A 26,371-nucleotide genomic window follows, 5' to 3' on the forward strand; every position below is an offset into this window, starting at 1 on the left:
CTTTTAAAATACGAGTTGCCTGACTCCCCTGCTGATCCTGCGTCTCTAATAAACTTTAGCCACAGCCCCTGAATAAGCATGCAGATCAGGTGCTCTGACTGAAGTCAGACTGGATTACCTGCATGCTTGTTTCAGGTGTGTGATTCAGCCACAACTGCAGCCAAAGAGATCAGCAGGACTGCCAGGCAACTGGTATTGTTTAAAAGGAAACATCCATATCCCTCTCAGTTTAGGTTCCTTTTAATAAACTATAGGGCTTGGTTTACTAAGGTTGTCCAAGACTAGAGTTTGCTAGAGAGCATAGGCAATCTTGCAAAACTGGCCTAGATTCATTAAAAATGTAAAAACAGACTGTAACCCTCACCTGGGTCCCAGAAGATATTAAAAAGCATGGTAGACACACCGAATTCATACAAAGACCATCGTTTTAATCTTAATTTTACATACAGCATTTTAATCCTAATGAAGTGCTGTGAGGGAAAAAAAGAAAAAAAAATGTTTCAATTCACATTAAACAAAACATGAATGTTTCAGGATGCAGAAAATAATTCCTGTTCAACCCCACAGGTACCTACAATACTTCACTGGGAGCTGTTCAAAGCAAAGAAAGTCCATTTAGAGTCATAAAAAGGCAAACAAATAAAGTCTCATGAAAAACACACATTCAATTAAAAGCATTATTTTCATTTAAGAAAACCATGTAATTTACAGTTTGTACATGTCTTTGCAGGTCCATAAAAATGTCCCCTATTCAATGTATCACAGATACATTTAAAGTCAATTTGGTAGATTGTTTTTACAGAATGCCAAATGACAAAAGGGGACTAAAGCAACCTAATGATACTTTATTACATGTTCTCTGTTTATACTGTATTGAGGAGGTGGTATAAACAGTCAGTCCTGCTTATCGCTTTTTAGAGCTTGCAGTCTCTCCAGAAGGGGTGGGTGGGAATAGTGCCACATTGAAAACATCCAGTCAGAAACTGGGAACCCTAAATTGTCCTTGTTTAGCTTTATCAGGGCAGAGTACAGATCTTTGGCTTTTCCAAGATTTCTAGCAAATGCATCAGCTTGAAACTCAAACCTCCGGCTTAGCATAGTGAGACAAAATGAGAGAACCTAGAGAGAAAAGAAAAAGAGGTCATTTGTAATAGAATTGTGATTGTGCAGATGATCAAACACTGGATGGGTGATATATTAAAGAGGATCCCCTCTGTGGGGGGGGGGTCCCCTTCTGTGCTGGCTGGTAGTGGCAAGCGGGGATCCCCTCTGTGAGGGGGGAATCCCCGTACTGTGCGTGCGGGTGGCCCTTCTGTGTGTGAGGGGGGGTATCATCCTTCTAAGGGGGCTAGTCGTGGTTAGTCGGGGACACCCCCCCTGTGGTGGTGTGGGGGGGGGGGGTGTCCCCATCTATGCGGGCTGTGGGTGGCCTCTCCCTCCTCTTCCCCCATCCCTCCCTCTCTGTCCCCCGTGACCCCCTCACCCCTGATCCTGTGTCTCCCCCCCCCCCCGATCCCGTGTCTCCCCCCTGTCAGAAGCCCTGCTTTACTCACCTGAGGGCTTTCTCCTGCACCGGCCGCGATGGACACCATCCTCCTCCATCGCCAAAGTCCCGGTCTGTGTAATTACAGTATGCAGCTTGGTGACGTCTCCAAGCTGCGTACAGTAATTACAGAGAACACGAGAATTCGCGATGGAGGAGGAAGTGTGCCGCTTCCGCCGCAGGAGAAAGCCCTCAGGTGAGTAGATCAGGGCTCCTGACAGGGGGGGAGACACGGGATCGGGGGGGGGGGGCACGGGGGACAGAGAGGGAGGGATGGGGAAGAGGAAGGAGAGGCCACCCACAGCCCGCATATATGGGGACACCCACCTCCCCCCACACCACAGAAGGGGGTGTCGCCGACTGACCACGACTAGCCCCCATAGAAGGGGATACCTGCCCCCCCCCCCATGCACGCACAGTATGGGGACCCCCCCCCCCCACAGAGGGGATCCCCGCCGGCCACTACCAGCCAGCACAGAAGGGGAGACCCCCCCCCTCACAGAAGGGACACCCGGCTACAGTCAGGGGGTAATGGGGTTGGGGGGGGCAGAGGCACCCGCAAACCTAGCTCCCTATACATATGACTCCCTAGACCTGGCTGCACATCTGTCTCCTATACACCAGCAAACATCTTGCTCCCTATATACCTGGCAAAACATCTGGCTAACTATACCTGGCTAATACATCTGACTAACTATACCTGGCTGCATATCTGGCTAACTACACCTGGCTGCACATCTGGCTAACTACACCTGGCTGCACATCTGGCTAACTACACCTGGCTGCACATCTGGGTCTTATACTCACCATTGGCATGCTGATCCCTCGTCACGTACCTCTGATAGCTTCCCCAGTGCCTTCTTCCATGTCCCTTGGCGGATTTTGCTTCTCCCTTGGCGATCACATGTCCCCCGACGATCGGCGTTGATGGCACCAATGTCACACAGCATCATCAAAATCTCGCAGCAAACACTTTTTTAATTGAATTCAATACAATAACCTGTATTGAATTCAATATTAAAAAAAAAAAAATAATAATAATAATTGGTTGAAAATTATTGGAAATTAATTGAACCACTTTTTGCACGGAAATCCTGGGGCTCTAGAACGCCAGGGTGGCTAATACTCTAATTCCCTATAAACTAAATAAGCCTCGCCCACAGCTTTTTCAGAGTGCCTTGGCACTGTAGCAAGGGCTACAGTCTGGGCAGGAGGGCAGGAGGAGGTTACAAGCCAGAGATTTCAGAGGCAGAGGGGAGGGAGGAGTGAATTTGTCACGGTCTGAGGGCTAGAGATGCTATCAGCTTGCCTGTGTGTAATGTGAAACAAAACATGGCTGCTGTCATATCACAGAAATAAATAATCATAAACTGTTGAAGCTGTTGGCAGCTAGATTTGCTGTGTAAACTATCTAAACTTTAGATAAGATATATAGACAAGTTACTTGTTATAGTTTTTTCATCTCGAATCCGCTTTAAAGAGAACCCGAGGTGGGATTTATTTATGTTAGTGGGGCACAGAGGCTGGTTGTGCACACTAACACCAGCCTATGTTGCCCCATAGTGTGCCTCCAGGAGCCCCCTGCGCGCCGCTATCCCCTCCGCAGTGCTAGCGACACAGCGTGTTACCAGCACAATGTTTACCTATGCCGTGTCTGTTAGCGCCGCTCCCCCACCTCCTCTGTATCGGCGCTCCCCGCCCGCGTCCCTTCCCTCCCGCTGATTGGAGGGAAGGGACGCGGGCGGGTAGCGCCGATACAGAGGAGGCGGGGGAGCGGCGCTGACACCGCATAGGTAAACATTGTGCTGGCGACACGCTGTGTGTCACTAGCACTGCGGAGGGGATAGCAGCGCGATGGGGGGACATGGAGGCACACCATGGGGCAACAGAGGCTGGTGTTAGTGTGCACAACCAGCCTCTGTGCCCCACTAACATAAGTAAATCCCACCTCGGGTTCTCTTTAAGGTGACTGCAAAGAAACAAAGCAAAAGCTTGATGGATATAGCAACAGACCACAATTCTCAATAGGATTTGTGAGTTACGGCACACCATTTTTGTATGGAATTTCTCAACAATTTCAAAAATCAAAAATGGTGTCCAGTGCACACAAAGCCTTCGGGCTCAAACCCACTAGCAGCCTTTTCTATGCGCTGGCGATTTGAAAAAGCTCTTATTAATGCAATGCTATGGGGGATTTATATAAAAATCCCATTGCTCTAGTGGGATCACACCCATAGCTCAGAAAAGCGCTCCTAGTGGGTTCCAGGCCTTAGAATTTTATAACATACGCAATATATAGTGTGTGTGTACTGAAATGCATGTTGTGCACATATCTCACATGTTATTTTAAAGCTTAGGGCCCATTTACACTTAATCAGTTGGTATGTGTTAGTATGCGTTTTTTCCATAGCAGTGCATTGGGAAGAAGATTTCAGTTAAAATGCGTTAAGTGTGAAAGGTGCCATAGGAAACCATGGGCATTACTTTGAAAATCAGTTTTTTTTCCGTTTTAACTGAGATCAACTGATTAAGTGTAAAAGGGCCCTAAAGGTGCGTACACACATGCGACTATAGTCGTTTGAAACAATCATTCCCCAATCATTTCAAACGACGATCGTTTGAAAAAAAGCAGCCAACGACTATTAAGTCTATTGACGGACGAGCTAGATCGTTCAAAACGAACGATCTAGCTTGGCGGATTTTTCCCAGCGGCGATAGTTTGCAAAAGTAGCACATCGTTGGAAACGGTCGTTCGTACTAGGCTTGACATGCGCATTTCACTATTTGTACATGGAACTTTTCATTTTTATGCGCAAGCGCAATACTTGCTTTATGTGATGTAACGTTCGTTTTAACGATCAGATCGTTACACACCTTTTAAAACTAACTTTACTTAGGTCGTTCTTTCTTCAATTAAAAGTTTGTTCGTCGTTCATAACGAACGATCGTTGTCGCATGTGTGTACGTAGCTTTAGTCTAGGTCTATACATTGTATACATGTTTACACACATTATCCAGCAACTCAATGCATACATATGCATAACATAATACTGCATGCATAAACAAAGCAATCCATTACATCGCAGAGAAAATTGTATGGACAGCGTGTTCACATACAGAATAATTGTGCAATGCGCCATGACATCTTACACATGCTGACATGTTACACAGTGCTGTCAGGAACGGTCCTTACCATAGTCACATTTCACTATTGTTGCTTTAAGCCAATTTTTGGAGGGAACCAATTAACTCATCTGTATATTTCCGGGGTTGGAGGAGCCCAGCATAGTGTCCTGACCTCCATTTGGACCTGGGACCCTGGTATTGCAGGTTGGGATTCTCTTTTATCCACTACACTACCCAAAAACAAGATTGTGGATTTTTTTCTGTTGCCAACAGATAAAGCACCACAGGGATGGAAGAATATCAAACATTTTACTCCATTATCTATAAGACCCTCTAAGATATATAATCTATAAAAAAGTACCCACATCAACTCCCTTGCACCTAACTTCTGTGGTCAGCAGTGTGGCTAAGTTTGGGCAACTCAGGGGCCAAGTGGCAAGCACTCTTGCATTGCAGCACAAGGGTCCTGCACACACCCAGCCCTACACTCCTGGAAAATCTGCTGGCACAAGGGAAACTATGCATGCAGCACAGACATGAGCTAGTAAGTAGTACAGATGGTAATAGTTCAGAGTTAAGGTATAAAGCTACATTATAATTTGAATATGCATCAACTGAGTAATTATACTTTCATTGACTATCTCCTAATAAGGTGATATTATCCCACTGCCAATTTATTATTAATAGTCTGTGTTACACAAGTTTGAGGACTGTCACCTTCCAGGGATTGGGACTAAATCCCTCAGGTGACAGCCCGGTCCCAAAGGCTGTATAGATGCAATGTCAGCCTCTCTGTTACTATGGAGGAAGGAGATGGTATACAACGCCGTGGCTTGTGGTTGAGGAAAGTGACAGAGCAATGTGTTTGGGCATTGCTAGAGATCCATGTTGGATCTTTAGGAGATGGCAGGGGGCTCCCATACATAAGCTGATTTCTCTCCCGAGTGGTCTTTATTAGCTGCCTCGGCTAAGTTCAAACTAGCACATACAGAATAAATAATAAAGACTACATTAATAATCTCCTGGTAAGAACATTACTTAAAAAAAAAAAAAAAAAAATTTGACTTGCAGTACACGTTCTAGCAAAACAGAAATTCAAGTCTAATTAAAAATGACAAATGCAAAATTCATTATTATTATTATTATTATTATTTTTATGATTACCTCATTGTATGGAGAGAAGATGAACTGAAAAATGATCATGAGGCCTATCAGAGTGGGTTGCGCTTCATGGAATCCAAATGCTGCAAAGAGTTCTTTACGACCAATAAGGACAGCAAATAAGAAAAAACAGAGGAACGAATTCATCTAATGGAAAGAAACATAAGATTGGAGAAAGTTAAAAGCAGATAAACAAACACCAACGTCACAGCCCTAAGGGTTAGTGTGCACAGACCATTGACTTCAGTTCAGCTATCATTTTAACATTCATTTCAATGCATATCAACTAAGGGGAGCACACACACACGTTCATACTAAAGACACAAACCCTGTGTTTACTGGTATACAGTTAAACGTAAAAAGGGAATGCAAATGCATCCTGTTACTAGGATTGGTTTACACTACCAAACGGAACACAAACACAACATGCACGACTGGACAGCAAATTTATAGTCCCAAACTGCTGGATTTTTACAGTCAGACCACGAGCGCACTGCAAACATTGCAAACCGGACGCAAAGGAAGCCTATGATCCATTCCCACTAGGCTTTCTGCCGCAAGCAAAATTCTCACCTGTCCCCTGGATTTTTGGTTTCACCAACACTATTCGGACCACTGCATGGGATCAGAGCCCAGCAGAAGCATGGGAAACCTTACTGGTTTCCAAAAGAGCCAATGGGAATCCTCCTGAACAAGGAAATTCTCATTGGTTCATGTGGACCAATGAGAATCCTCCCTGTTGCTTGGTAGGATTCACTTTCTCCCCCACAAAGCAACAGGAAGTCCCATGCTTCTTGGTCTATGCGAGCAGTGGACAAGCAGGGATAGCGCGGATGATAGAAGCGGCGCAAGTACAAGCAGATGGGTGAGTGGATAGGTGGCGATGTGAGTGCCAGCGGTTGCTGCAATGTTTACACATATGTTGTGTTAGCTTTTAGGCTGGGTCCACTCTAACATGCAAACTACAGTTTGAAGGTGCTCAGTTCTTCTGAGTGTACACAGATGTTTTTCTTCAGTTTGAGGTCCAATTTTATCTCGACATCCTGTTAAAAACTCTGTCTAGGGTCAGATTTCAGGAACCCACTGGGGCGCACTGCTGAGGTGGTAAGGCAGAATTTATTTTCTAAGTGGACATATATCAAAGCTGGAAATGCCTTTTTCTGCTAAATTACTAGAGCTAAAAAAAAACAAACCAGAACAGAGTTTGACAAACATAAAAATATGAAACTCCAAAGAAGAAACATTGTGAAAGTAATTGGCTGTGACTTATTAAAACTGAAAATGCACGTATAACGGACAAAAAAGTAAAATACTCACCTGACTAATGACTATATTCTTGACAGTGTGGCCCAGCTTCCAGTGTCCCAGCTCATGTCCCAGAACAGCTAGAACTTCTTGATTGTTGCAGCCCTGCTTCTTATTCACGTTCTAAATGTAAAAATTCAAAAATAGCAGGTATCATACAAGCCAGCATAGCAAGTGTAAAGCTTCCTATACACAGCCAGACTTGATAGGGTCAAAACTCAAAAAAAGACATTTCTCAGATTTCAGCCATTATAGTTTAAAAATATAAAAAGTGCTACAGTTGATACTGTTCATAAAACCCACAAATTGTATTTGCCAATTTGCCCCAGTTATTACAACATTTAAAATCATGTCGCTAGTACAATGTACAGTGACAATATTTTATTTGGAAATAAAGCTATACTTTTTTCCATTTTGCATTTCTTTATACTAGATCAGGTCTATGTACGCGTAAATAGGCCTGTTAATGTAAGTGCCCCCCATGCCCCGATCACCCCCAATCCAGCCGAATTACATACCAAGCCTTGTTCCAGCGATGGCTGCAGCCTCTCCGCAGTCCGCACTGCTCCGGTATTCTTCACTATGAGGAGTATAGGGTCTGACGTCATAACGTCAGACCCGATCCTCCCCATAGCAGAGAATAGCTGAGCTGTGTGGACTCCGTAGAAGCTGCAGCCATCGCAGGAACAAGGCTTGGTATGTAATGCTGGTAATCGGGGAACACTTACATTAGCAGACCTATTAATGCCTACATAGACCTGAACCTCCCCCACCTATCTAATCTATCCTGGTGACTTATGCATCACAAAACCTTCTGAGCAGCATGCCAGATACTGTGCGGGCATTCCGCTTTCAGCAAAAATTTCTTGCCCGACAGTGTCAGGCACCCTCAGTAGGTTAAAAAAAAAAAAATCCCTAACTACTGTAGTTCTGTATATTTTATGCTGTAACTTTCTTTTCACTACATGAGTTTTATTGTGTGTGTGTGTGTGTGTGTGTGTGTGTGTGTGTGTGTGTGTGTGTGTGTGTGTGTGTGTGTGTGTGTGTGTGTGTGTGTGTGTGTGTGTGTGTGTGTGTGTGTGTGTGTGTGTGTGTGTGTGTGTGTGTGTGTGTGTGTGTGTGTGTGTGTGTGTACAACAAAGAAAGTCCCCTGGGGGATACTTTCCTCAGGAGGGGGAAGTCTCAGGGTCCCAATGAGGCTTCCCCCATCCCTGTAGCTGCAGGCAATCCAGCGCTGGCTTCCCCGAAGTATTGTATTTTAGTGTAAGTGGATTTTTACTTTGTTAAAGCGGAATATAACCCTGCATTTCAACTTTGCTCTAAAACATTATTTACAGTATATTATATGCAACCAGCATTTTTTTTTTTTTTTTACTAGACCAGCTTTGGAAGGGTTACACAGGGCTTTAAAGTCCCTGGAGATTTTTGCAGACGCATCCGAACTTGAGTTAGATATTTTGTTTACACAAATGTATCTAAGTGTTTATTGTGACTCATCTCTCTCACTGAGAAGGAGTTGGAGGACAGCCAAAGAGTGTGTAACATTTCTAAATATATACATATAACTAAATAGAATGTAACTATCTGAACGTCTGCTCGGAACTTAAAACCTCTGTGTTTAACCCTTCCAATGCTGGTCTAGTAAAAAAAAAAATGCTTTTTGCATATAATATGCTGTAAATAATGTTTTAGAGCAAAGTTGAAATGCAGGGTTATATTCCGCTTTAACTCGATGTTCCAACACTTAATTCCTGTGTTCTGTGAACAGTACACAAAGTTTTATGCATATGTGTTTTAACTTTCATTTTCTGAATGACCACAGACATCTTGCCGATGCCAGTGATCATCCATAACCCATGTTCCCATTCACCGATCATGGACCAGTGGGATGGCAAGTGTGCGACCAGCAGTGGCGAGGTAAACAGCCAGCGATGCATATCTATGCCCCTAATCCACTATAAAAAATTTCAGGGGTGTAGATGTGCATGGCAGGGATCCAGAACTAGTTAATTATCGTATTGAGCACTAAATAAGAACAAAACTGACACAAGACAATACCTTAATATTGGTCTATCACTGTCATAGCCACTCATATTGACCATTAATGAGGCTTTGTAGACAGGAGAGAAGAACAGCCAGTAAATACAATTCAGACCCCAGACAGGCTTTAACAGTGAACATGAGGTATGTACATGCCCTGCTACATCTACTTGACCAAATTAAAAAAATGTTCAACAAAATCTAATTTTAATGCCATTAAGAAAGCACGGGGGCTGTTCCACTGTCTTGACTCTCAATGGAACAAGTCCTTATTGAACCCTTGCGTCCAGCCATTATCAAGTGTAGACAAAGCCAGTCCCAGCCTTCACAAGGAGCACCTCCATGATATGAATTATTTTGTATTTATATAGTGCCAACACCTTCCACAGAGTATACAGACTGTAGTTATGTTGCTAACGGTCAGTCAGAAGGGCTCACAATCTAATCCCTATGATAGTCATATGTCCACCATAGTCTAGGGCCAATTTCTTTAGGGAAAAGCCAATTAACTTATCTCTATGTTTTTGGGATATGTAATCCAAATTAGTCAATGAATGATCAGGCAGCTCAAATACAGAAGTAAGTGTACTGGAGCACACACTACATTTGAATTGGAAGGTATTTGCCCAAGCTCTAAGTCCATGTAGTAGTTTAGACCATTTCATTTTCAAATATATTTTTTTAAAGCTTAGTTGCATGCCCTGGTTTATAAGTCCCACATACTGCACACTATTAGACATTAATATCTTACCTGATTTAAACCCATCTGATGAAGATTGATTTCCTGGTTACTGCCATGCACTCCTTCATATTCCATCAGAGACCTGGTTGAATTTAAACCTGACTGCTGCTAGCTTAGTGGTACAATGCTGTAGGAAGTAATGCACAAGTGTAGTACTCTCTGCTCTGTATTTTCCCTATCAGTATTCAGTATAGAAAAATTTTTTTTTTTTTTTACAAAAAGTCCTAGTTTCTAGTACATTTCTGTTAGATTCATCTAAGCTATTACAAACACAATAGTGTATGGAGGCCATCTGATAGCTTGATGTATAATGTGTCAACACCAGGCTCCTGCAGTTAAAATACCAATCTGTATACTATGCAGGTGCCAACTATGCTGTATACTCACTTTGGCTTTACATTTCTGTTCAGCAGTTTCATTTTCTATGGTCTCCTCTGCAGCATCTTTATTTAGAGGGGAGTAGTCCTCCAGAAGAGTATCAAATAAAACAATCCGCTTATTCTTAAAGAATCCATAAAAATATGCGTTGCTGTGGGAGGAACGTTTTGATCCTACATAATAGAAAAAAAATCATGAGTGCCTCAGAACCACACAAGCGTAAACAGAGGATCCGAGATGAAAAACTAACTATAAAAAGTAACTTGTCTATATATCTAAAGTTTAGATAGTTTACACAGCAAAACTGGCTGCATACAGCTTCAACAATTTATGATGATTTATTCCTGTGATACAATGAAAGCAGCCATGTTCTATTTGTCATCATTACACAGGTAATCTGCAACTGCATCTCCACCCCTCAGCCTGTAGAGGAAGAAGAAAAAAAAAAAAAAAAAAAAAAAAAAAAAAAAAAAAGAAACCACCCCCGCCCTCCCCTCTGCCTATGAAATCTCTGGCTAGTAACCTCCTCCTGCCCAGACTGAGCTCCCATAAGCCCTTTGCTACATGGGTCTGAGTGCCTTGGCGTTTTGGAGAAGCTGTGGGAGAGGCCTGTTTAGTTTATAGGGAATTAGAGTATTAAAAAGAAAAAAAAAAAGTATTTGGCTTGAGGAATGCCCTATAAACTATATGTAAGGAACACAATTATGCAATGAACAACAATTCATCTCGGATCCACTTTAAAAGGAACCTTAACTGAGAGGGATATAGATGTTTCCTTTTAAACAATACCAGTTGCCTGTCAGTCCTGCTGATCTCTTTGCCTGCAGTAGTGGCTGAAACACACCTGAAACAAGCATGCAGCTAATCCAGTGACTTCAGTCAGAGCATTTGATCTGCATGCTTGTTCAGGGGCTGTGGCTTAAAGTATTAGAGAGACAGGACCAGCAGGAGAGTCGGGCAAGTGGTATTATTTAAAAAGGAAAAATCCACATCGTTTTCAGTTTAGGTTCACTTTAATAGCAATGTAGACTCCATGGCAACTCAATATCCTCAATTAGGATGGACAATGAAATTAAAATAATTATGGGCTGATGCACTGATGAACCTTTATATCAATTCTATGCAAATTTCTGGAGCTTAAAAAAATGGACCAAATACTGTTGCTCCATCATTTGGTTTGGTTTTAAAGAGAACCCGAGGTGGGATTTACTTATGTTAGTGGGGCAAAGAGGCTGGTTGTGCACACTAACACCAGCCTATGTTGCCCCATGGTGTGCCGCCAGGACCCCCCTGCAGTGCTAGCGACACAGCGTGTCGCCAGCACAATGTTTACCTATGCGCGTCTGTTAGCGCCGCTCCCCCGCCTCCTCTGTATCGGCGCTACCCGCCGGCGTCCCTTCCCTCCCGCTGATTGGAGGGAAGGGACGCGGGCGGGTAGCGCTGATACAGAGGAGGCGGGGGAGCGGCGCTGACTGACACCACATAGGTAAACATTGTGCTGGCGACACGCTGTGTCGCTAGCACTGCGGAGGGTATAGCAGCGCGCAGGGGGGTCCTGGAGGCACACCATGGGGGAACAGAGACTGGTGTTAGTGTGCACAACCAGCCTCTGTGCCCCACTAACATAAGTAAATCCCACCTCGGGTTCTCTTTAAGCTAAATTATTATGCATACAAAAATTGGCATACAGCTTGTAACAACTCAATTATTTCCATCCCATGGACCATCCTCAGCATAACAGTCCAAGATTCTGGAAGATTTATAGTTTTCATCATTTCCATGTGCATGGGTGTAGAGTTAGGCGCAGTTGTAGTAGTTGTAGGGGCAGTAGCAGGGTTAGGGTTAAGTGTAGCGGCCTCAAGCATATATCTTTACACTGAGCTGTGCATGCAGACATGCGACCCCCCTCCAATGATTTCCATAGAAATAATTAAACAGCACAGGACATGGGTATTGCCAACTGTACAACCCATGGCAGGCACAAAAGTCAGGTAGAATATATTTAGGACCTGTGAAGAAGTGTGCTTACCTTCCACAACATAAACTTTGGTCAGTGGAAACTCAATGCTTTTTGCCATTGTCTCAATAGCTTCTTTAAGCTCTCCGTCAGGAAGGGGGGTAAACTTATCAAACAATGGTGCAATGTAATCTGCATAGATTGTCACAAGTACCTAAAATGAAGGAATAATATATAGTCAGAAATGTCTCTCTAATACTAAAGCACTAATAACAAAAACAGACATACTCTTACCAGAGAAACCAACAGAGTAAAAAGCCAGGCGTAGACAAAGAAGTAGTCACCACCAATCTTGATGATATACAACAGGAGGGAGGTGACTGGGAGAAGGATGCATTGAGTAACTAAGAATTTTTTAACAGCATCCTTGAAGAAGAATCCAAGGGTCTGAAAAAAATGAAATAAAAGGTTTAAAATAAAAAAAATAAAAAAATAAAATAAATAAAAAAGTTGACGTGTACAAGTGCCAGTTACTCCATACAGCTGTCATAGCCAAACATAAGAACATACAAAGTTAACATAAGAACCCCAGGCATCTATTAAAGTCAACCAACCTTAGTTGCTGACATACCGGATGTGGCCCTGGGGAGATCCTGAGCGAGATACATACACAAGCAACATGTAATTCTTCCAAAGTGAAAATGAGACACCAGCTCAGCCGAAAAGCAATCATGTACAGGCGTCCCTTGCACTAATTAAAAGTTCCGGTATGCTGGATCTTAAAGTGGACCCAAATTAAAAATGCAAGATTTCAGAAATAAAATCTATTTTCTAAATTATAATAATAAATAGCAGCCTTTTTTCAGCTGCATGGATGACAAATATAACATATTTTACATTTATTGGAGGAACCCCTCCCTTCCTTTCAAATTGGCGGAATTTTTCCGGCAAACTGGTGGAGTAGATGATGTCTGGCAATGGAGGAATTGCTAATGGCTGCCCCCAGTATAATCCTAGCTATGAAAAGAGAAGGGTGAAAAGCATGCACTGAAATGATCATAGGTTTGAAGGAGTGTTTATTTATCTTTGTATGAGTCAGAGTGGTGCAACTAAATATCTTTAATTAAAAAAAATGTTTGGTTTGGGTCCGTTTTAATCCATAGTCCTCTAAGCATGTTCTCCTTCTTACCTACCCCACCAGAAGACACTTCGTTCTGTACTGCGCGTCGTTCCTCCTAACCCCCCCCCTCCATAGCAACAGGCATGTCTATGTAGGACTGGATCCCTGAACTGTCACCCAAAGAATTGAGTCAGGAACAGTCTGGGTGACAACCATTGAAGGTGTGTACATACCTTACACTGTCACTCTTTTTAATGAACGAACAATTAAAGGTTTTCGATTTAGATAAAAATCCTGTTAACAGTCAGGCTCTTGTCAACCTATCTGCTTATGTAATCCCGTGCACTCACACTGAAGGGAGGCTGGTGCATTTTGCCAATCCAAGTACAGCAGAGTCCCGGATATCCAGAACTCATCTAACCAGCAGTCACAACCAACCATCACAAATTGCCGGCAGTACTTAAGTAGTGAAGGCCAATTTATTAGGCCATTTATGGGCTCTTCTGTGCTTAGAGAGACTGGGTTCCACAGGTTAATGTACTTTCAATTACTGTAACAACATTTAATACAGATTTTATGGTATGTATATAGAGTGGGGTATAGTACTGTATTAGCTAGCCCTATTTTTAACATTGAGTATCAAGCAACCAGAAAGCACATTTATTCCGCATCAGCCAATTCCTGCCAGTGCCAGATAAGAGGGACTCTACTGTATTATGCATTGCATGATGCAACAAGTCAAATAGTAGTAAGCTTAATTATAGGAGGAGAGGACAGCAGAACGCTGCATTGTGCTGCTTCAGAACAGACTGTAGGGGATTTTGACTGAATGGCAGCAAAGTGCTGATGACTGTGGAACTGTTTGACCAAGCTCAATATTTGAAGAGAATTACACATCTTTTGGCAGGTAATTCATATCACATATATGCTTATTTGGCTAAATTATTGTATACCTGAACTTAAAAATTGTCACAAGGTGTCTCCATTTGTGTTTTTCAGTCTATTTTATGTTATCTAGAATCCAGCAAGCTCAGAAACTCAGATAGCAACTCTGCTCAGACGTTTAGCCCTGGCATATACCTTTCTCCCAGAGTCAAATTGGTTGCCTCTTAAAGAGGAACCGTAAACACATAGCAAAACTCAATTAGCGCAATAATTATCCAGGATACCCATTTTCACCATAAAGGGAAGCCGAAGTAAGAGAAATATGGAGGTTGTCATTTAAAACCTTCTAAACAATACCAGTTGCCTGGCTTTCCGCAGCTCCGATACCGGGTCCCGTAACTTCCTCCAGTCGCGGCCAGTCTGGCGCAAGGGAAGTGCGCTCTTTTCATATCTCCCCAGCAGCCGCCAGAGAGATACGTAGAGGGCGCACTTCCCTTGCCTTCCCTTGGCCGCGACTGGAGGAAGTTACGGGACCCGGTATCGGAGCTGCGGGAAGACTGAGGTCGCCGGCGTGGGAGCGATCCGTGCGCATAGGGCTGGAGGAAGTCCCAGGTATGTATAACACTTATTTTTACTCAGCTCTGGTACACTTTAAGTATGTTAATGAATACTGACATTTATCAAGCACAATGGTCATGTATCATGATAGCTGTAAACATTACCTGCTGATTAAACCCATGTTTTTCTTCAATAACAAAGGTATTATACAAGCTCCATGGAAGACCGGTCAGAGCACTGAACAGTGTGGCAAGTAACAGAAATATCAATGAGTGAGTTATCTGAAACACAGAGATACATTTTATTTTATTATTAGAAAGACAATGGTATGCAACAAAGTGAAATTATACATGGGCAGTAGGACAGGTTTTTTTAGTCTATATACGGCAGAATATTCTGAGGAGACGTTTTGTCAATGGGATAAACACTGCATGTTACAATGGCTATCCTTTGCAGCTATAAATCAACCTGGAACCTTCCTGAATGGCCAAAGACATCTCATCCTCATGAAGTCAAGTGGACTGTCCTAGAATTGGCCAGTTATTTGATCAGAGGTTTCAGCACAGGGATTTCTCTGCTAGATAGTACAAGTGTCCCCCTGCTTTCTTGAACTTTGTTGAAGGCAGTAAATTCATCGCCTGTCAGCTGCTCTCGTGCACCGGCCACGCACTTGTTAGCACTCGGTACTGATGCTGGGCAGGTGGCCACCAATAGAGTCCCATGCGGTGGTTCTCTCCCACGTAGGAACGCCATTGCATGTCAAGCGCTCAAATGTGTGGTGTTACAAACGCTGCCATTTGGCTGTATTTTAAATGGTTTCTTTTTTTTTTGAGGGGGGGGGGGGGGGGGAGAGAGAAGAGAAATGATACCTTTTAGCAAATCACACTTATCAACTTATTCTGCGTTTTGAAGTTCCTAATTATAAGAGGAATGGTTTGGGGTCAAAAATGTCATAGCCGGCTTTATCAGTTAGGCAAGCTCCCATTGATTAGCATAGATATTTTACTCCTTTTAGAGATTTTCATAGGAAATTGATATGATGTAAAATTTCCCAAAAGTCATTTATATATGTATTTGCACAGTCCTGATGTGGTTTTTTCAAAGCAAATTTTACAAAAAACAATTATGGTGTTTTACGCCCCAAGAGACACACTTTCTTCCCAAAAACGGTAGGAAAGGTCTGTGTGTCTTCTGCAGCTTACATAGGGGTATGTGGGGAGGGAGGCCCGGACTTCTTTCCTGCCTCCCTCTCTCCTAGGGTACTCTTCCCTCCCCGCATCCTCCAATAGTGGAGTCAGCAGATGTGTTTCAAGAATACAGTCACCTGATCCAGGGCCGGACGACACCACACCGGGTCGCTCATCCACTTGCTCCCTACTTCCTGCACATCACATACATCTGAGATCGAGGCTTGTAGACAGGAAACTGCCACCACTAGAGGCTAGATCTAATGGGAAGCCTGAAGACCCAGTGCAGTCTGGTCCAGCCCAGGAACAGGCAAGAGTGTTCTTAAAGCACCCCCATTTCCACTACTCTGCTTTTAGGCAACATGGGGTGTGAGCAGTGCCACTAGAGAAGTGGTTTTGGGAAAGGGGGCCACTAGACATAAGAACACTATATGAGGGAGGTAGGAGAACCATTAGACAGCCAGGGAAGCTTTATGGGGGGGGGGGGGGGCACTAAACACCAGGGAGTGCAATTAGGGGAGGTAGGGGTTCCCTAGATCACCTGGGAAACTGTATGGTTGGGAGGGGCACTAAAACACCACGGATCGAGAAGGAGACCACTAGGGGATGTTGGATTTGTTTCAGAATATATATTTTTTCTGGTTTTCCTTCCGTGTCGTATAATGCAAGAATATGGTACAGGCTAATGAATTCAGATCATCTAACTTGGGTAGGATTTATTTTTTTGATGCACATCCAGAGCTATTGTGGGACAGCCATCAGACTTTCAAATATAAAGATATTATAACTGCACTTAACACATACAAACAATATATACCTCATATTCCGGAGTAAAGCCTGCATGGTCTAACATTTGTTCAGATACATTCCAAAGAAAGGGAATGCCTCCTAGAACAAGAATAAACTGTAAAAAAGCCAAAAAAGTAAGAAAATTGAAATACTAAGTATCAACAGACATGTAGAAAAGTATACCACATTTACTCAACATAATGGTCAGATATGAGTTAGAAAGGTACATGCACTCTAGGATCTCATACATTGTATGATCCCCTTTGGCTGAAATTGCCTAAAGGCATTTCTTGCAACTGTCCACCAGTCTGGCACTGACATTAAAATTGCACTATCGCAAATAATTGTAAAATTAAAAATACATAGATACAAAGGGCTCAATTAACAGACTTTTTTCTCAAATTCCCAGAAATTTTCACACATGTGGTAATAGTTTGGTGATTTAGCAAAAACATGGCCCCTGCCTATGCAGTAGCACAGAGCCACTTGTACATACTTTTTTTTCTCTGTGCATGAGCAGGTCCGTGCAACTGCATGGGTGTAAACCCACTGGCAGCTGCGCGTGTACACAGTGAGGAGCACGGCAGCGGAGATGGAGAAGAAGAAAAAAAAAAAAAAAAAAACCAAAAAAAAAACCCGATGCCAGCGATGGAGGCGTCGTGGAGCAGTGTTCCCCAACCCTGTCCTCAGAGCCCACCAACAGTGCATGTTTTGTAGAAATCCAGAGAGGTAGTTAATTGGCTCTGCTGAGACCCTAATTACCTCACCTGTGAATTTTTGTGATTTTCTGCAAAACATGCACTGTTGGTGGGCCTTGAGAACAGGGTTGGGGAACTCTGTCGTGGAGGATCCAGAGACTTCCCCTGCTGACATAAGAATGTAACTTAAACCACGCTCCCCCATTACAGATTTGGGTACTTATCCGTTAGCCGGGCGCATCCGGCAGGTGGCGCTGTTGATCTTAATTCCAATCATAATTACTTCACGTAAACCTGTGAATGTAAACGCCGGATGCGCCCGGCTTAAACAGATCAAGCCGCCGGCTTGCTTCGTGAGTGTCTCGCTCTCCTCCCCTTCTTGCCCTCTCTCGTATGAGCCTTGGGGAGGGGACATGCGTGTCCCCCCAGAGTCGTTCGTCGCGGCATTGCGACGAACGACTCTGGGGGGGGACAAGCATGTCCCCTCCCCAGTGTTCTATAGGAGAGAGGGCAAGAGGGGGAAAAGAGCGGGACACGAAGCAAGCCGGCGGCTTGATCTGTTTAAGCCGGGCGCATCCGGCGTTTACATTCACAGGTTTACGTGAAGTAATTATGATTGGAATTAAGATCAACAGCGCCACCTGCCGGATGCGCCCGGCTAACGGATAAGTACCCAGATTTGCGTTAACCACTTAAAAACAGAATTGAAGAGTTTTTTTTAAGACAAGCTGTTTGTTTCTGCAAGCCCCCAGCAGCCGTCCTGTCCTGCGCTGGTCCTCCACGAGCCTCCGTTCTCCCGACGCCTCTCCGTTCCTTGACTTGTAAGTCGAGGCCTGCGCAGCCCTGCCAAGCATATCCTTTCTATGCATTCCCGTTTGCAATAGCGCTATTGTGAACTGGATCGCAAAGAAGGATACGTGTGGCCAGAGCCGCGCAGTGGCCCAGCGGCGAAACCGAAAGTAGCTGGCAGCAGGAGAACAGAGGATCGCGGAGGACCGGCGCAGGACAGTTCCGCTTTGAGTACCAACAGTTTCTGGCCTCTTAACCCTCCTGGCAGTAATCCCGAGCTCGGGCAAGGACACACATTGCGGTGCAGTAATTGAACTCTCTGCCCTGGCAGGGATAACAGGTCCCACACAAAGCACAGATTTCAAATACCAACATCCAGAAGAAGTTAAAATAAGTGAATATAGACTAATGAGATAAACAATTGTATCTATCCTCATACTCCTAAAAATTGCTTTTAGAAATCCCATGGTTTCCCTGCACTTAGAAGTCCAGTTATCTGCTACAAAAATATTTTATGGCTGTAATTCCATATCAGTGAGGGACCCTATAGTCCAACTAGGTCCCAACCTGTCAGTAGCATAGCTGATTATTAACTCTTTCAAGCAGAAAATGAACACAGCATATTATTTGGTTTGCATGTCACTGTACATACACATCTATCTCATGTCAAAGTGGATCTGAACTCAGAACTTCCTCTCTGCTCTAAGGGCTGGTGCACACCGAGCGGCTTTTTGGGCGTTTTCAGATCCGCTTGCGGCTGCGGATCTGCTTGGTCAATGTATCTCAATGGGGTGGTGCACACCAGAGCGGCAGGCGTTTTGCAGAAACGAAAAATGCCTGGGTGAGGCATTTTTTGGATTGCGGATGCGTTTCTGCCTCAATGTTAAGTATAGGAAAAACGCAAACCGCTCTGAAAAACGGCACTTCAGAGCGGTTTTGCAGGCGTTTTTGTTACAGAAGCTGTCCAGTAACAGCTTTACTGTAACAATATATGAAATCTACTATACTGAAAACCGCAGCAGCAATCCGCAAAACGCTAGCAAAACGCCTCATAAAAATAAAAAAAAGCGTTTAAAAATCTGCTAGCGTTTTGCGGATCTGCTAGCGGGTTTTGGTGTGCACCAACCCTAAAAGATAAGAAACAACATAACCTTTGAATAAAAACATTTCTCTTTACAGCTGATACCAATCCTGCAATAGATCTGCAGTGTGTCCACTTCCTGCTTTCATGTACAAATACATACAGGGTGCATTTTTCTATTTTCCTTCTGTCCTGTGCAAGTGTTCAGGTCCACATTAAGGTTCCCTTTAAAGAGACTCTGTAACAAAATATTCAGCCTAATTTCTTCTATCCTATAAGTTCCTATACAGGTTCTAATGTGGTCTGTCTTACTGCAGCCTTTCCTAGTTGCACAGTAGCTGTATTATCTCTGTTATATAATCTAATCTTCTTTCCTCATACGGTTTTGTCAGGCTGAGGCACTCAGGCAGGAATGTGCGGCTTTACTTGTGATGGGATAGAAGCTATACACACCCTCTCCACGCCCCCTCCAGGCTCTGTATGAGCCACAGACTGAGCTCCTCTCAGCCTATCACACACCGGTTAGCAGCCATGTCTTTTGTTTGTAAACCCTGCCTAAAACTGGCAATTACAAGCCAGGATTGCAGCAGGGAGTGGCAGAAACAGCACAGAGGGGCCCAGGAGAACATAATGAATAGAATGGTATGCTTTTTATTGTAAGAATTTTAGAGTACAGATTCTCTTTAAGGATAATTATCACAGCCATAAATAAAGATTTCCCTAATATAGTGGGGGGTGGGGGGGGAACACTACTTACAGTGCCTTCTACTTCAGAGTATAGTCCAGACCAAAAACTGAAAGTACTCTTGTCGAGCTGATAAAGTCGGGATTTCTCAAATGTTTCTGGATCCATGATGTTACCTAGTTCCGCAGGTACATGTGTAGTATTCCGATATATCTTGCGCTACAAACAGAAAAGAGATATCTGAACGGTTTCTTACTTTTTAAGCTCAGTGAAACATGGCAAGTTCTGATAGCAATCGGAATTATAACTGGATAAAAACATTGTGCAGAAGTGGCACTCCATCTTTCTGATACTTCTGGTTTCACATCCAGAACTTCTACTGTGAAATAGGGAGTATGCTACGGAGCACAATGTAGACAACACCCAGGTAAGTTAACTCTTAGGCCCAGTGCACACCAAAACCGCTAGCAGATCCACAAAACGCTAGCTGTTTTTGGAGCAGAGAGCCGATATTTGCCGGGTGCACACCGAGCGGATTTTGTATGCGATCCGCCGGCCGCATCCGCGTGGCTAATGTATCTCTTAGGGCTGGTGCACACTGGCGGTTTGAGGTTTTAAGCAAACCGCAAACGTGCTTCAAGAGGCACGTTTGCGGCTTGCTAAAAACCTCAAACCGCCGGTGTGCACCAGCACATAGAGACACATTAGCCATGCGGATTTTCAGGCTGATTCGGCCGACGGATCCGCCCGGTGTGCACTGGGCCTTACTACCACAACCCCTTTCACAGACATGAGGAGGTGCAATTTTGTTAATATCTATTATCAACCACATGAGGTGGATGAGAAGTAGCAGCTGTTGTCCACGGCAGAGGCAGTTGTCAGCCGCCTCACGCCAAGTTTCATCTTGACGGGTGTATGGATCTTAAAGCACACCTGCATAAAGAGCAATATGGAGGCTGACATTTATTTCCTTTTAAACTATGCAAATTGTCTGGCTGCCCTGCTGTCCCTGTGCTTCTAATACTTTCAGCTATAGACTATGAACAAGCATGCAGATGCAGATCAGGTGCTCTGTCTGAAGTCTGACTGGACTAGCCACATGCTTGTTTCAGGTGTGTGATTCAGACACTACTGCAGCCAGAGAGATTAGCAGGACTGTCAGGCAACTGGTATTGTTTAAAGAGAGCCAGAGGTGGGTTCAAAAAAGAAAATTAAGTCGGCTACCTGATACGGGGCACTGAGCGGATCACGTAGCCGAAAAAAAAACCAAAAAAACACAATGCTCCTGTGGGCCGCACTGGTCCACTTTCACCTGTGTGTGTGTGGGGGGGAGGGGGTAGAGAGTGGCTGTGCGGAGACAGAGAGGTATGTCATGAGGCAGAGAATGTGCCTGTGTCCCATCTGCCCATCTCAGGTTCTATTTAAAGGAAAACCAGGGCCAGATTTACCATAAGGCATTGTAGGCATGTGCCTTCAGGTGCCTGATAATGGAAAGGCAGCTCACTCCACCCTGCCTGTCTCCCTCCTTCCGTATGCAGAGTCCTGATGAAAGTGTAAGGGCTGGTGCACACCACAAGAGCTTTTTAAACGCTAGAGATTTTAAAAGCTCTTGCTAATGCAATGCTATGGGGGATTTTTACAAAATCACATCGCTCCAGTGTGCACAGACACATAGGATAATATTACCAGGAGCTTTTAAAATCTCAAAGCGCTTATAAAAGCTCTTCTGGTGTGCACCAGCACTAAATGAGATGTTACTCACCCTGCTCTCTGCATTCCACTGACAAGATCACCCTTCAGTCAGAGGCACCTCTAGCTACTTAACCCTCTGGGCGATACAGTTATATCGCCCAGGAGGTGGCGCAGCACTATTTTTTTTTTATTTTTTAGTTTTTAAATCATGTAGCGAGCCCAGGGCCTTCGGCGATCAGAGTAAGCAGGAAATCCCGTTCAGAACGGGATTTCCTGCTGGGCTTCCCCGGTCGCCATGGCGACGGATCGGGATGACGTCACCGACGTCAGAGGAAGTCCCGATCCACCCCTCAGCGATGCCTGGTACTGATTGGCCAGGCTGCGCAAGGGGTCGGGGGGGGGCTGCGCGGCACAGCGAGCGGCGGCGATCGGAAGTTACACGCAGCTAGCAAAGTGCTAGCTGCGTGTAACAAAAAAAAAAAATTATGCAAATCGGCCCACCAGGGCCTGAGAAATCCTCCTGCGCGATATACCCCCGAGCTCAGCTCGGGATTATCGCTCAGGAGGTTAATACTGCGGTTTCTCTAGATAAATACTTGGGGGCACTACTAGGTACTTATTATTGAGGGTACTTCTGGCTACCTAATACTAAGGGACTCCTGTAGCTACCCATGATGGGCAAGGAAAGTAAGAGAGAAGTGACAGTTGGGCCAATCAGCACACTTGCAGTGCAGTTCAGCAGTGGTTTGTAGGTTCATGGAGGGTGAAGTCAAGGGTGCCAGGAAATCTGCGCCTATAGGCTCCTGTAAGGTAAATCCAGGCCTGGGGACAACTGTAGTCAGAAGAACATGGAGGCTGCCACATTTATTTACTTTTAAATATTACCAGTTGCCTGGCAGCCCTGCTGATCTCTTTGACTGCAGTAGTGTATGAATGACAGCAGAATCAAGCATACAGCTAATCTTTGCCCAGATCGGACATTGGGTATCATTCATAGAGAGGCTGTCGGTAGTGCGGGAAAACACCGTTCTTCTCCGCAACCGGTAATTAAGACTTCTGGGTGGTCATTCATAAAGAAGTTGCCTGTTGCGGTAGAAGTGCGGAGGTTTTCTGGAGGAAGCTGGCGGTAGCGTGGCGGAAGACATGCGGAAAGATAAAAGCTGCCCGATTCCCTCCGTGCGCTCCTCTGTCTGATGCTGCTTGGGAGGTCCGTCCCATTCATTTACATGTAATCTGCCCGCCTATCGCTACTGTTGAGCAATCGGTATTTTCCTTCCGGATACCGCTTGCTCTAATGTTTATGAATGGATGTGTTTGTTACTTTTTCTAGATTAATCAAGAAAAACTCCGCACAAGGCGGAAATGTATCGCTCTGCACGGGAATGTCATTTTTTCATGCGGAAAGAGCCTTTATGAATGCTGACTTTGCCGAGTGGTCGGTAAAGTCAGCTGTTTTTAGCATTTCCGCATGCGGAAATGCTTTATGAATGATAGCCAATGTCAGAAACACCTGATCTGCATATGCTTGTTCAGGGTCTATGGCAAAAAGTATTAGAGGCAGAGGATCAGCCAGACAGCCAAGTAACTGGTATTGCATAAAGAATTCAATATGGCAGCCACTATATCCCTCTCACTTCAGTTGTTCTTTAAGGGTTCTGTTACAGTATACTACTGAGCTGCAGTAACGGTACAATCTGCAACGATTGCAATGCAGCCAAAAAGTTGCAACGTGTGGTATAGTTGCAATGAGACTGGAAAAAAAAAAAAAATTAACAAGCGATTTCCAGTGCAATTTCGGGAGTGGCAGGGTAACGCATTGCAGTTTGTGCGCTACTTCTGCAGTGTCTGGAGCACTTCCATTGCATTTTTAAACAGTATTGCATGACAGACTTTAGCTCTTTCCACTCGTATGTCCCGCATAGTGGGACATCGCGAATTCCACATTGCACTCTTATGTCCCGATATGCGGGACATCCCTGCAGCAGCGGTTTGCAGCGCATTGGGACCGCCGCAAACCGCCGATCTGTGTGCGCCGGTTTGTGGGCATGTAATACTACGTGCCCACGCACATAGTGCCTCCCAGCCCCATACCTGATCTCCCCCATCAGCCCTAGAAGGAAGTGACATTTAGATTTAAATGTCACTTTCGTTTCTTTCTTTTTAAATAAAAAATAGCTTCTGATTCATTTTTGCAGACTCCATTCTGCAAATAAAAAATAAAAAAATTGCAGATTAAATTTTATTTTTCTTGCAGATTGCCTGCAAAGTTGTTAAGAGAATGAATTGTATCCTATGGGATGGACTGGGGAAGGGTGTAAATAGTAGCCAGTATTTTATTGTTAATCTGCCCAATTGAAATACCAACAATTGCATTATGTGTAGGGACAGTAAAACCCCGGGTGGTGGCAGGGTGTTCTTTAAAATAAGATATACCATGTTACTGTGTTACATTCCATGTTAAAATGGGAGAGCGTAAGAGGGAGAGCGCATTTCCTTAAAAAAAAAAAAAAAAATGATGGAGCAGAAACGACTTCCTTTAGGAAAGAACTCTGAGTGGAAAGGGTTAATGGCCACCGTGACAAGCTCTGACGGAGTACCACAACACGACATGACACGATAAGTTCAAAAGGATCCTAAAAGGAAATAAATATGGCAGCCTCCACATCCTTCTCAGTTCAGGTGTCTTTTAATGCTGGGAATACATGGCTCGATTCTGAGTCATTTAGATGGCTCGATAGATAATTTCCGACATGTCCGATCGTTTCGCTGTTCCATTCCGCATTGAAGACAATGCAAAAAGATAAGAAAAACGAGTGGAAGATAAGCGAATCGCCTGCAGCATCGAACGAGGAATCGATCGGCAATATCGAGCCCTGTATGCCCAGCATAAGAGCACTCACTGGAATAATAGCATCAAATGAAAGTGTCTGCACAGTACTATGGAAGCTTGCGAACACGGAAGTGACCCCCGAGGGAATTCCCTGGGGACTGTTTGCAAGAGTTTGGGCTATCTCTAAATCAAAAGACACAGTGGAAACATCCAGTCACTTCTCCTTACCTATATCTCAGTACTTATATAATAGGAGGTGGCTGTTTATATCTTGCTGTACTGACCATCTGAGTCACCTGTAAATAAAAAAAAAAAATATCCAAGCACTGTATTGGTGCAGGTAGCCACAGTGGTAGTCTGCAAGTCAGCCGCGTACAGACCTTATGATCTGGGTCTATTGTTTCTGTACACTACAGAACTACATGAAGTTCTAGTGGCACAACTAGATGTGTTTGGACTACTCGTTAAGAAAAACAAAAGTTTTCTTTCTTAAAACAGAAAGAATTTGTGATAATTCAGGTTGGAGTGAGCTTGAGAGGTCTCCCAGTGCATCACTGCTGAATATATGCAAATTAACCATTGTTACCCATAGAAGCTAAACACACCTCCAGAACCGCTGGAATGCAATGGTGTGTCAGTTTGTTAATTTGTACAGATCCATAATAATCCAACATGCATACAGACTGTTTCGGATTGTTTGATCCTCATCAGTGCATGGTATGGATTAATTTGGAGTAGGGCTTGTAACACTGAGAGGTACAGACTAACCAGCAAGCTCATGGTGAACCAGAACTCATTGCAGTGTGTGAGGGGCTACAATGGTCCTAAAAGCTCCCTTACTAAAATGCTAAGAAAAACAAAAAGTTATCAGTTTGCTTTCTTAAAACAGAAAGAATTTGCGATAATTCAGGTTGCAGTGACCTTGAGATGTCTCCCAGTGCATCACTGCTAATTGTAGCCCCTTACACACTCCAATGAGTTCTGGTTCACCATGAGCTTGCTGGTTAGTCTGGACTACTCGTTAGTAGTTCCCTCCTCCCCCATGACACAGCAGACCCCAGGCACAGCCTGAGCTCTCAGTTTCTCCACTGGTACACTTGCGTGTTGATGGGGAGATGAGAGGAGTGGAATTATGCCTCAGTGATGTGGATGCAGCAAGCTTGTGTCCACCCTCCATACAAGCGCGGCCTTCCTCACATCCCCCTGTTCCCCTCGCCCCACTCACCTGCCTGCTGGCCAGATAGGCCTCCCACACGTACACCAGCCATGAGAAGAGCAGCACGGCGCAGAAGATGTGGCTCTCCACAGACAGCTCTGACAGCTCCATGTTGTCGCTTCAGGAGGGGAGAGAAAGAAAACCCGCAGCCGGCTTCCGAATGAAAGCGAATCAGCCTAGCGATGATTGGTCCGCTTTCAGCTTCCTGCAGTCTTTCATTTTACGGAACTCTCGTTGGCTTTCCTAGCAAATCGCGCCAGCTCTGGTTGGCTGCTCTGGCTTCCCTTCTCGGCAAGTCGGCATGCGCATGCGCTGACTGTCTCACTTGATGTCTTGTCTTCATCTGCAAAGTCGAAAGAGCGATGTGTGCGTTTATGGGGTCTATACATACATGCAAGATGTATTGTACATCATTCTATATTGCAAGATGACTTATTACCCTCATGCATGCAGCACTTGGGCAAACCGAAAGAATAGGGCAAATTTACAGAAGAGTCCTTGCTACTTTACTCTTTCTCCTTGCCTTTGTGGGAATACAGCTGAAACCAGAGCTGGCTGCCTACTACAGTTTAGTCAAAGACATAACATT

The 26,371-nt window shown here is 44.2% G+C and overlaps 1 protein-coding gene across 1 annotated transcript; it reads right to left on the reverse strand.

Moving 5' to 3' along the window:
* Positions 1-407: 407 nt before the first annotated feature.
* ZMPSTE24 (zinc metallopeptidase STE24) lies at positions 408-26,046 on the reverse strand. The gene is made up of 10 exons (XM_068268946.1): positions 25,792-26,046; positions 20,117-20,263; positions 16,820-16,906; positions 14,980-15,096; positions 12,547-12,699; positions 12,325-12,466; positions 10,305-10,468; positions 7,148-7,258; positions 5,834-5,977; positions 408-1,119 (listed from the first exon to the last, which is right to left on the reverse strand). Exons 1-10 carry the CDS (start codon positions 25,891-25,893, stop codon positions 895-897), a joined length of 1,392 nt encoding a protein of 463 aa, XP_068125047.1. The 5' UTR covers positions 25,894-26,046; the 3' UTR covers positions 408-894.
* Positions 26,047-26,371: the final 325 nt, after the last annotated feature.

This window comes from Hyperolius riggenbachi, chromosome 2 (genome assembly GCF_040937935.1).
Source record: "Hyperolius riggenbachi isolate aHypRig1 chromosome 2, aHypRig1.pri, whole genome shotgun sequence".
Taxonomy (NCBI): Eukaryota; Metazoa; Chordata; class Amphibia; order Anura; family Hyperoliidae; genus Hyperolius; species Hyperolius riggenbachi.